This window comes from Theropithecus gelada, chromosome 12 (genome assembly GCF_003255815.1).
Source record: "Theropithecus gelada isolate Dixy chromosome 12, Tgel_1.0, whole genome shotgun sequence".
In the NCBI taxonomy this organism is placed as follows: domain Eukaryota; kingdom Metazoa; phylum Chordata; class Mammalia; order Primates; family Cercopithecidae; genus Theropithecus; species Theropithecus gelada.
In genome coordinates, this window is record NC_037680.1 from 38,523,593 (window position 1) to 38,536,108 (window position 12,516).

Below are 12,516 nucleotides of genomic sequence, written 5' to 3' on the forward strand. Positions count from 1 at the left end.
GATTTAAAAAAATATTTTTAGCCTGAGTAATGTTGACTATTATAGTCCTGATATATTTCCAAACAGACTCATATGACTTTTTTCTTGCAAAACATAATGTCCTAATTTCTAGATGAAATTTAGTGATTTACTTTGATTGTTCTGTGCTTTTCTTTTTACTTTATAAAATATGATTATTCTATATTTGTTTTAATGAAACATTTCTTCATAATTAGAAGCCTCACGAAATGTACCCATCAAATATCCTATTTAAAGAAAACATTTTGTATCTCTTAGACTCTAATGTGAGTAATTAAGAACAGGCTTATTTTAAAGTTTATACATTGGTTAAGCAGTTTTTCTGACTCATTAATTCAACAGATTATGTTTGAATTTGAGCAATAGAAACAATTAAAACTCAACAATAAATCTGTGCTTAGTTTTCAAGGCTTTTCTTGCCCAAAATTAGTAGATATCGGGTACTGTCCTAAGATAACTTGATAACAGAATAATTTGGTCTAATATCTTATGTCACATTCTCAGTAATTCTCATTTGATTTTAAAATCAAAATATTTGGGTGGGGTGTTGTGGCCCACACCTGTAATCCCAGTACTTTGGGAGGCTGAGGTGGGCGGATCATGAGGTCAAGAGATCGAGATCATCCTGGCCAACATGGTGAAGCCCCATGTCTACTAAAAATTAAAAAATTAGCTGGGCGTGGTGGTGCATGCTTGTAGTCCCAGCTACTCAGGAGGCTGAGGCAGGAGAATCACTTGAACCTGGAAGATGGAGGTTGCAGTGAGGCCAGATCGCCCATTACACTCCAGCCTGGCGACAGAGTGAGACTCCATCTCAAAAAAAAAAAAAAAGAAATCAGAATATCTGGATTTCCTTTGATAATATCCATTTCCTTTATAATTTTTCATTTTTAATATTGAATAGAACATGCATGCCCCATTTGCATTTCTTCTCTGGTTCTTTTGTTTAAAACATATATATTTACCTAGTAGACCCATGTTATGGTTTCATCTGCATTATTTTGCTGTTTATTGGACTGCCAATGTTATAATGTCAAAAGGCTGGTTTACCATCATAATTGAGAACCAGATATCTGATTTTCCCGATGTCATGTTGTCCCATTTTTAATTTTTGGCGATTCAATTTCAAGGTTTAAGTCATTCAAGAAAATAAAAGGCATCCTATTTATTTAATAAAATGATGGACCCGTGAATACTGAGTGCTTTTTTGCAAAGCAGTTGGTAGTTGAATGCAGTAATCCTGGCTTTACAACATAAAATGTTAGCTGTAGATGAATCCCCACTATTGTGCCTTGATCTTCAGAAATATGTATCTGTGATCTTAATATACCGTACCTTTGGACAATCCCATGTCTGCCAGTCTTCCCTGAAATCACATATAGACAAGACCGAAACATTCTGGACTCTTTTTAGCCACTGCAAACATACTCGTTCATCAGTAACCCACGTGAGCCAACTGAAATAATAATCACTGCAAATAAAATAGAAACAGGGAGTCACAACCATAAACCAGTTTCACACAAACAATAATTTCTTAATTTTTGTTTTCTGAAGAATATATGTCATTAAGATACAATACTTATTTAATAGCTAAGGAAGAAAAAACATTCCTTTCTCCGGAGAGAAAGTTTAAATAGCTCTACTTAAAAAATTTCTATGAGAGTTTCTTCATCTAATGAAATCATTTCATATGTGAGTTTTCTCCCTGTTTCTGGATTTTAACATCTTAGAAAAGAATTTAAAACATAATGCCAAAGCTACTGATCAATCTAGAGGGGAAAAAAAGCATTAAACTGGCATTTTGCACAAGTAAACTCAATTTTTCACCTTATGATTAGTTGAGAGAGAGACAAGTGTGATAAAAGGATAATCTTTGTCTCCTGGCGGATTCATGTTGGAAGCTGTTTTAGCTGTGACTATGGTCAGGTATTGAAATTCAGGCTTGTGGAATAAATCACAGATGATGTATGCGAAACAACTCAAATATGTTTGGCACATACTAGATGTCAGTGAATGGCAGCAATGATTCCATGACTCTGAGGATGAACTAGTAGGTAGAGAACATCAACATAAAATGAATCACAAACTTCTGGAAAATTGATGTAAAGGAAATCACAGAGCTGCAAGGGGCCTCAGGCTCAAATCTGGGCTTTGTGTCCTAATAGTTATATACCTTTAGGCCAGTTACTTAACTATTCTATTTTTATATAACATCAGAATAATAATATTACCTGTTTTAAAGATTGCTGTAAAGATTAGCTGACAGGGCTTAAACCACTTAAGAACTATGTCTGCTACATGATGAGTGTTCAGAATATGTTTGCTACTACTATTTTATTGTTAGTATTTTACAGCTGTTCAAACAAGCCTCTGGAATCCTTGTATTTTGCTCATTTGCCACCTATGGAGAATGACACTTTTAAAAAAATGATGTATTGAGTTAAGTTTTTATCCACTCGATCAGGGTGGGGAAGAGCAGATAATTCAAAAATGTAAAGTCACGTTTGATTATACATGAGTGGACTCAGCAAGGCCCAGTGGAACCTCTCATGGGGTTCTTTTAAACCCTATTAATGATCAGTCACTTGATCTTGGCTATTCTTCATGAGGCAGAAGGAGAAGACCCAAGCTTGGCCCGCTAGGCATTGGGAAGTGTTAAGAAAGCCCAACAGGCAGGGCCTGGGCACCTCTTCCCCTTAGCCACTTCAACCAGAAAGACCACAGAAGACTGACTGAAGTTTGCTGTAATCTGGACTAATCAGACAATGAGACATAGGGCATCATGCTAGGGAAGTGAGAACTCTTCACGTCTCTGCCTGCCTACAGTTCATCTCTAGACAACTCTAAAACCAGATAAATGAGAATATCCTGCTTCATAGCGAAAAATGCTAATTTTTGGAGAGGGTCAGCTTATCTTCTCTTATTTACCGTACACATGTGATCCACATAGATCCCCAAATCCTGGCTTGAGATAAAGTCAGCCAAACTTGAAAGAAGCCAGGGTAAGGGCATGCATAATTTTACTATCTGCTTGCTTGTCCCAAGTTCACATCTGTACATCTGAGGAAGGTTTCACTTAGATTGATCACTGAGGTCACATTTATATGTGTAAAAGGGCTAATTTTGAAAAACCAATTAAGGAAACTTATTTGTCACCTTTAATTTTGTATGTCTTTAGCTTTGTGTGCAACTCTTATTTACTTATTTGTTTTTGCTTCTAGCATGCACAGCATAAACTCACTAGAATGTAGGATAGAAAGATGGGAGGGATCTGAGATGAATTACCTTGAGGCTATCATTGCTGGAACAGGCACTTCCTGGGGACCTACATACGCAGGGTAAGTGGTATCGATAATAAATATCCGAACAAAAGGATTCTTAGCTCCGGCCTGCCAAAAAAATTGAGATATATAACCTCCTAAAATTCCAATTATCACCAACATTTTAAATAAATTGTAGGAATTTAGACACATTTTTCTAAGTGAATAATCTTATGTATATCACTGTGGAATACATTCTATTTATAACATGACAAGAATTTCATTTCAATTTTACCTGCAGGGCAATTACAAATGTTGCGTCAACCAGAGTGAAAATAGGTGTTTTAAATGCCTAATGAGAGAGCTTTAATTTATAGGGAAAATCATTTTGGATATGAAAGTGCAGTTCTGTGAACCATATTCTCTTTTCTGATTTCCAAGACAGAGCTCTCTCATTTTTATTGTTGGGATAATTATAATAATAATCATATCTCTGTATACCAAAGAGAGTTCAGAGGGGGATTAATTTGAGAGGAGAACAGAAAGAAAAAATAAATGAAAGACATTTTTTGCTTTTGCCATATGATTTGGTCTAGGACAATCACCAAATGCTCAGTCTCCTACCTGCTTGTATTATTACTGCCACCATCTCCAAAAGATTAGGGAAATTTCACCTCCAAATGAAGTATCCATGAGATTTACACTTTTCTTGTTTTGTGCTTTCTATACTACTGCATACTTAAAATTTACATGACAGTATAGCTCATACCTAGACAGTTTCTTAGAGTTTCTCTGTTATTTTACCGTAGAAAGAGAGAATCTTGCAGTTGTAATAAAACTTAAATTTATGAAATGTAGGTACACAGTATTTAATGACTCAGTGCTGTTTGAATTCATCCAAAGAACCATTCAATCTCCCTTAAGACCTCCCTGTTTCACTCCCAAGTTTATCAGGGGCTCCCTTAGTTTTTTGGAATTGTCCCACATCTCCACCTAATGCCAGATGTTTTAGCAACTTTAAGCCTCAAGGAAATATGAGAATGTGGGTCCCAACTTCCCAATCAGTGCCAGTCACTTTTCGGTTCTGGGTTCCCCATCTCTTCCTGCTCCCTTAGGTCCTCCCAAAGATCTGAGTTCTTTTACATCTTGGGTCCCCCCAAAATGCTAGGCCTCTCCCAAACATCTCCAGCTTTTAGCGTTTTTACACGGCTTTTAGACTTTTAACATAAATATTAGACTGTCTGCAATTCTATTTCTCTCTCTATGGCCACTTTGGCTTGCTTAGAATTCCTTTGTGTGTATGCCACATCCATCCATCTTTGTCACACAGGGACCCACTGTGTCCAGCCATGACAATGTTCCTCTTGGCGAGTAAAAGGAATAGGATCCAAAGAACAAAGAAGTAATTCTAAAATCGCATCCGATTCCTTGTGCAAGAGGTGAATTTGTACTTTGATTCTATTTTTTCTGATACCATTTTTACACTGAAATTAGGATATAATGCTTCTTCACTGAGACATAACCCATTCTCCTACTGCACACTGAGGTCTCCTCCCTCCAGACGTAAGACTGGATAAAAAGAATGTATAACAACTCTACAATGTTAAATATTCAAAAAACTATGGGCTCACACCATATCTAATTCCTTCAAGGGAGAAATTGAGACTTACAAATTTAACCTATCTTGTATATCCTGAAAAGATCATAACCCATGCCTGCTTCTACCTGACAGAAACATCAAATTCAACATTTGTATTTCCTATTCTAGTTTGCATTTACATGAGAATTCAAGAGAGAATTGCAAAACAGAACTTTACCCTGAATTTGGAGCATGAAATATGAAAAAAAATTAAAATTAAGTTAAGCTTGTTTTTCCTCCATGATCAAGACCATATGTTTTTCAAAGATTCTGCAATAGATTTTGCAAAGACTATTTCATCCAGCACAACCAGATGTCCAAAGCAACAGATGTCCACATAAATAATAGAGCACAGTACAATGTTTGCCTTACAATGCACAAGGATAAGAAGCTCTCCAAACTTGTTGATCCCACCTTCACTCATGGTAAATCATTGCTCATTTTGATACCAGGAAAATGAAAGCATCTGCTGAAAGTATTCAACATACCTTTGGGTATGGAATATTTATTGTTCTGGGATATTGTTCATCGCCATAATAGGAATAGGCAATAACTGGTATATCTGTATCATTAAATTCCGCATATGCCAAAAATTTTCCATTAGGAGACCACCAGAGAGCATATTTTGTAGCAAGCATTTCCTCTGAAAAATAAGTACTAGGATATTAACTATAATTACATCTTACTCTTGAAATCATTGTAAATACTTCTGAATAGCTATTTATCAACTGAAATAATTTATTTAATGTGGATGTGACATATGTCATACTTTGGTTATTAAAAAAATTACATAATCTGAGTTAAGAGGAATAGTTTAACCTTTTACTCTATGTCAAACATCAATTAGCCTTGTTAGAAAATGACATTAATCAGAAATGTAATTTTTTAAATGAATAATAAACACATCGGCAATAATTAATTTTTTCTTTCAGGGCAGCTTCAGGTTTTTTAGTCACCTAAAACAGCCAAAACAGAAAGAACTGTAATTGTACTAGAGAGTGGCATAAACATTGAAAGTTACATTTCCCTCCTAGGAATTAAAAAAAAAAGCAAAAAAACAGAGTTAGTTTAGATAAATAGATAGATAGATAGATAGATAGATAGAGACTAGAAGTCTTTTTAAAGTCCAGTTAATTCCTGAATTCTACATTACCAAGAATGAGAACAAAATCAACAGAGTATCAGAAAGTAAAAATATTTTCCCATAAGATAATATAGACAGTTGTTTAGTTTTAAAAAAAAAAATTGTTTTTCTAAAGAAAAAGTAAACATGAGAAAATGTACTAATGCAGCACCTGAGGACCATATACGTTTTTGGATTATAAATCATTACTACTACTTCATAGTAATGTTAATGAAAATCAATTCTACCAGTCTTCTGATAACCACAATTTGTTCTTTTAAAATACGTATGCCCTATTCGTAACCTACAGACAATTTTCAGCAATGCTACCCTTCATGGAAATAAGATACTACTCATCTAAATCTTACTAAATATATGAAATTATTTTAAACTAAAAGCCTAAAGCATTAACAGTAGAAAAGGAATACAGCTTACCTTCATAAACCCAGTCTGGGATTCCATTAAATATTTTATTTTCTCTTCCATTAAATGTTATTTGAAAAGGTGGATCTCCTGGTCTTTGTTTCAAATAGATATTGTTTTGATAGACATATGCCTAGAAGTGGTGGTAAGGGGAAATTCCCCAACAAATTAAATGAAGGCTGTATATTTGTTTTAGTTATTCCTCTAATACCTTTAAACAGAGTGGTAATAAAGATACAAAAAAGATTCACAACTAAAATATCATTTTAATAGGTCAAAAAATCCAACCACCTTACATTAACATCAATTATAAATTTTAAAGTCTGAATGAAATAAAAAGTAAAGCCTATTATTTTCTTAGTTGTTTCATTACCCCCAAATAAATAATTATGTATATTGACAGAAAGTCGAATAAATCTCTGAATATTAATAGCTAGCCAGATCTAATCTTTATTTAGAGTCCTTAAATAAGAGCTTGGACCAAATTTCATGTTGTCTGAAGCTAGTCTGGGAAACTTGTGAAAACCATATTTTTCCTGAGCTTTCTGGCACAACGCATTCTGGCTGAGTATAAGGATAAAGTTTTTGACTGCTATATTTAAAGAAGTCTATCCATGAGCTTGAGATTTTGCGGAATTCTCAGATGGGTTTCAATTTATCAAAACTCTTCCCGTTTTTAACCACTAAAATAGTCATGAATGTATTTTTTTTTTTCTTTCAGGCAGGGAAATTTAACAAAGGCCAAAATCAAATGGCTCCTCTTTTATTTACATGATTAAACACTTCAAAAATTTAAACACTTACTAATTTACTCCCAACAGGCGACCAGCATAAATACTGAATTGGACGAGGAAGCTCATTTCCTCTTACAAATTCTCTAGAAGGAAAGAAAGAAAGAAAGAAAAACAACAAATCTTGCTGTTTAATGCAAAAAAATTAATAATCTGTATAAACAGAAAAAATAAACAAACAATTAAAATTAAGGCTCATTCCCTCTGCACCTACAAACCTAATGAAAAGAATACAGGAATGAAGAACTGGAGACATAGGTGTTGATTTCTGTTCTTCCAGTAGTTACTTAAGAGTCACTTAACTTTTCTGGGTGTCAGTTTTCTGACCTTTATCGTGAGGTGAATAGATTAAATACTTACAGACTGTCAAAGTGGAGAACTAGAAATTATCTAATACAATCCTTTCATTTTATAGAAAGTAAATATGAGGCTTAGAGAGCTGATAGAACTTTTTCAGACCACATTGCTAGTTCTTGGCAGACCTTGAATTAAACTCAAGTCCTTTTAACCCCTGGGATTGTAAAATTTGCACACACTAGACTGAAATGGTCACTGAAGTGCCTTCCAGCTCTGAAATTCTATAATTGTGCTGAAGTTTAGTATGTGCTCTTCTACATTCTCATTCACAACCCCCATCTCTGTGAATGCATATGCATTTCAAATTTTTGAAAATAAGATGCCATTTGACAATCTCCCCAGGGATCTGACTTGAAATCAGAAAAGGAAAGGAACATCTGATCTCAAGCTAAACTGAAAAACGGATTGTATACTGGGCAGTATGCCTTAAGCTTGTAAAGTCCTCCACCCATGGGGAAATTTCAAATAGTCTATTGGCCAAAACTCTCACTTTGATGCTTAGAGTCACTCTGCAAGTATTCAGTTAAGTGACTTGCATTGTGGAGCTTTTGTAGTTCTTCAGCAAGAATGCATTCAGATTTTTATAACTGTTACAGAGTCATAGGATGTCATGCTTACTTTTTGATTTTTGTCATCTTGAAGATTGGATTAACAGTTTTATCAAGACTGCCTTCATGGGAAAGCAAAGCAAGACCTGCCGCCCAAGCACAATTTGAAGAGCCTCGAAAAAGACCCAATCTCTCCAAAAAAAAAAGAGACTCAAAAAAGCCCAACCTCTCCAAAAAAAGCTCTCCAACCTGGACCTAACATGTGCCTGACATTTCTGCCTTTCCCATTCTTTTAATGTTTGGACAATTGTGAAGATCTGTAACACACACTGCCTTCATGTAACTTTTTAGGTGCTTGCATGAGACCTAGCAAGTAACAAGGGAACAAGGCATAGTTTTGAGTGGGGAAAGTGATTCCCGTGGAAAGTGACCATTGGCTCTGCAATGAGAGTCTTGGCCGCCAGAGGGCAGTACATGAGCACCAGGCACCTGGGTGATCGGGAATACGTTGAAAGGGATGCGAGAGCCGGGTTAAAAGATTGACCCAGGCCTGGCCCGCTCGTTCACGCCAGTAATCCCAGCACTTTGGGCGGCGGATTACTTAAGGCCAGAAGTTCGAGACCAGTCTGGCCAATATGGAGAAACCCCGTACCTACAAAAACACAAAAATTAGCAGTGGTGGCACAAGCCTGTAATCCCAGCTACTTAGGAGGCTGAGGCAGGAGAATTGCTTAACCTCGGGAGGAGGACGTTGCGGTGAGCCGAGATCACACCACTGCACTCCAGCCTGGGCGACAGAGCGAGACCCTGTCTCAAACAAAAGAAGAAGATGTTCTTCACCTGGTTCACAATTTGTTCTCAAGCTCCTGTTACCTTTGATACTGTAACATTGTCTCAGTTTTCTGCACGCAGTGGAATCATCTATGCAATCACACAGGCAGCACTAAGCTAAAAATCTCAGCGCATGTCTCAAGCCACCACAGCTGCCATTTTCTGTTTTCTCAGTCAGTAAAGGTATGAGAAAAGGCGAGGGAGGATGCTTTACAAAGGCGTTCATCTCCTCAGTTTTGCCTACCTAGCTTGAAACCAGTACTGTCTTATTTTCTCTATGCTAGATTTTTATAGAGTCTTCAAAGGCATAAAAAAGACTTGAAATTAGTGGTGTTCAGGGAGGCCTGGAATCTCAAACAAGTTTGCCATCCATCCTTCACTTCCTAAGTTATGCTGTATTTACCTGACCGCCCCCTCCCCAAATCTGAAATACTAGATAGTTGTGCAGAAAACAAAGAAACAAACAAACAAAAATAGTGATTTGATTAAATTCACTGCAGAGAAACTAAATATTTAATGCGATTTTAGGCCATAAAGCTTATCTAATCCATGATTAAAATATTAAGATTATCATTTTTTTGAATGCTGTTCAACTTGGCGAGCCTCAACAAAAGAATTTCAAAATGATTAAAAGAAAAACAAAGACATGATGAGAGCCTTGAGAAACTGGACTGAAAGACTAGGATTCCCCACTCACTAATAGAAAGAGATCTTAAGAGTAGGGCTGGTGCCCCAAGCTCATTTGCATCTCATTGTTATATGTGTTTCACATAGAAGGGGCTCAATAAATATTTTTAAAATTTGGTGATGATATGGATTCAGAGGCAAGAAGGACTCAGAATGCATTAGATGGATTTGAGATTCTACTTTAAGAAGCAGTTGCTATTTCTTCATTTGACAGTTTAAGTAGATCAGAGTAATTCTCTGAACATTTGAAAGAAGCAGATAGATATTTTTTTTTTAAAAAAATTGTGCTCTTGCTAGACAAAAGGGGAAATAGACCAGAAGTTTTTTTTCAATACCTCTTCAAGCCATATAATTCTTTCCCCTTTTATATAACAGCAAAGAGGATATCACATTAAGGTGAGTAGCTAAGGCAATTCATTGTCCAAACTTAGCCAGGGTGATTTTTCTAAAGTGCAAATCTGATCATGTCATTTTCCATTTAAAACCCTTGAATGAATCCTTATTGTCATCAGAAAGAAAGATCTAAACTCATTTTAATGATTTCCTCATTATTATTTGGCCTATGCTTCCTGGCTTGGCTGTTCCCCAACCTTACACCACCTCCTACTAGTCAGCAGGCCCCTCCCTCAATTTCAAACAAATTGACCTACTTTGCATTTCCCAAACGCACAATGCTCTCCCTCCCCCTTTTAGGCCTTTACATATTCTTCTTGCTGCCAGAAATTCTCTTCGTCAATCCTTCGCCTATCTGCACATCCATTTAATTTTTTCTTTTAAACGGTAAATGCTTCAAACAGTTAACATACGTACATATATATATATATATATATATATATATGGAAAATGGTATTTGACAATTTATCTACCAACTAAATTAATTCAAAAGAACATTTAGTAGTTTACATGTCAAATATCTTTCCATTTTAAAAATAATTTTAACATTTTTTCATTTTTATAATAATTAATTTTAAAACTATTAATGGAGTATGTGTTCAGACACAACTAATGCTGCATCTCTCTCCCTCCCTTCCTCCTCCCATCAGTGAAATAGCCGCTCTCCTGAAAATAGTGTCTCATTCCCAAGAATGTTTTTGTGCTTTCCTATATATGTTTTTTCCATAAATAGCACATGTTTAATTTGATCTTCAAAAACAGAAAATCCAAAACAATATTGTGAATAAAAATACAAAATATTAGTCAAATAAAGAGGTGAGTATCCCATATAAGTATTTTCTTGAATTTTGTAAGCTTTATGGGTACATATATACTGTATTACTAAAAAGTAAGAAACAATGATCTGTAAGAAGATAAAGTCTTCTTAACACCAAATCAGAGTTTGGAATGAAAACATTCTAGGTATTAGATTTAAGTAGTATTGATAAACAGAGGTGATTTACCCATTGCTAAGGTCATAGATGTAATACGTTGCTGTGTAAGAGTATCTCCAAAGCTGTCAGAAAGAAGAAAGACAAAAAAACAAATTGCAATTGTTAGAAATCTTACATCAATAATGTATAATCATATATCATCCAATTCAAAGTTCAGAATTATAAAAGGACTACTTTCACAAGGCACAAGGAAGAATATGTTTCAATTCCAAATGAGTCTTCATTTAAAGAGTCTTACTGTGGACTTTTGTGCCGTTTGTGCAAGTTCCAGAACTAATCTCAGCAGTGATTCAACCCTCACTCCATAAAAAGCATACCCAAAGAAATTTCCTAACATAAAAAGCTTATCTTTGCATACTCTATCCCAGAAATTTTCCCTTCATGTTTTACCTGTATTGAAGTAAAACCACAATGATTTCCACAGTCCATAAGGAATACCCTGCACCTGGGTAATTCATTCTAATTATACCCCTTAAAGTTGGGTAAAGAGAATTTCATTCAACATGTATTTTTGCTGCAAAATGCTTGCCTTTCTTTGAGTATAGTTTTAAAAATAATAATTGAAACAAATGAATAAGAATATTTGGCTTATAATTCTTCGTGAACAAAGCTCTTCGTTTCCTTGTTAAGTATGTTTGTGCTGTTGTTAATGAATGATGCAAGTATTATTTTGGACTCTGTTCCTTAAAGCGCTTTCACACTTAAACAAGCTCCATAAGATTGAAACGTGTCTTGCTGAAGATTATTGGTGACCGTTTAGAGGTAAAGACAGACTCTTGCTTTCTCTCACTTTTTTAAACCACCTTGTGGATTAGTAGGAGATATAATTGGATATAATCAAATTAAATAGTTGATACCTTTGAATAATCACTTTCTAGATATACAAATTGCCGATCAGGTGATAAGCCATAATTTGAAGCATTCACACTTTTCTGAAATAATGAAGAGGTTGATTAGAATACAGAAAAGATAACAAAGAGCCATGTAAATTTGTAGTTTTAAAAGAATATTATATTATTAACATACTCCTACATACATAGACTTTCAATGCAATTGAAAAAAATATTTTGTGGAACTAAACTACAATTCAAAGAAATTTGCTAGATACTGTGGGAGAAGGATGCAAGAGATAATATATACTTTGTGATTTCAAGAAACTTATGAACTTGTTAAGGAGTAACATACTACAAATTAGAATGTCCTATAAAAGATTCAACATAGCATTGCAAAATTATTAAGAAAGAAATGATTAAACTCAAATCAGAAGATTATTGATTGCAAAGAGAAAGAGAGTATGATCTAAACTTGGTTTTAAAAGATTAGTAGGTTTTTCAGAGTGGAGAAAGTTGGAGGACTGGCAGCCCGAGGGACAGAACAGTTAAGTGCCCATACTTTATAGCTACCACTTATTAAGCACTTATTCTATGTTAGGCACTGCCCTACGCACTTGC

At 35.1% G+C, this 12,516-nt stretch overlaps 1 protein-coding gene across 2 annotated transcripts in view; it reads right to left on the reverse strand.

The window, feature by feature from the left end:
* The window catches only part of FAP (fibroblast activation protein alpha), a 71,800-nt gene that overhangs the window by 41,879 nt on the left and 17,405 nt on the right, over nucleotides 1–12,516 (reverse strand). Inside the window, exons 5-11 of one of the 2 annotated variants that reach the window (XM_025403872.1) lie at nucleotides 11,923–11,997; nucleotides 11,075–11,127; nucleotides 7,268–7,340; nucleotides 6,476–6,596; nucleotides 5,406–5,560; nucleotides 3,304–3,407; nucleotides 1,354–1,489 (exon numbers count right to left, since the gene is read on the reverse strand). In XM_025403872.1, coding sequence (XP_025259657.1) covers nucleotides 1,354–1,489; nucleotides 3,304–3,407; nucleotides 5,406–5,560; nucleotides 6,476–6,596; nucleotides 7,268–7,340; nucleotides 11,075–11,127; nucleotides 11,923–11,997 — 717 coding nt within the window. The remainder of the gene's footprint in view (nucleotides 1–1,353; nucleotides 1,490–3,303; nucleotides 3,408–5,405; nucleotides 5,561–6,475; nucleotides 6,597–7,267; nucleotides 7,341–11,074; nucleotides 11,128–11,922; nucleotides 11,998–12,516) is intronic. The other variant, XM_025403873.1, reaches the window with a different exon arrangement.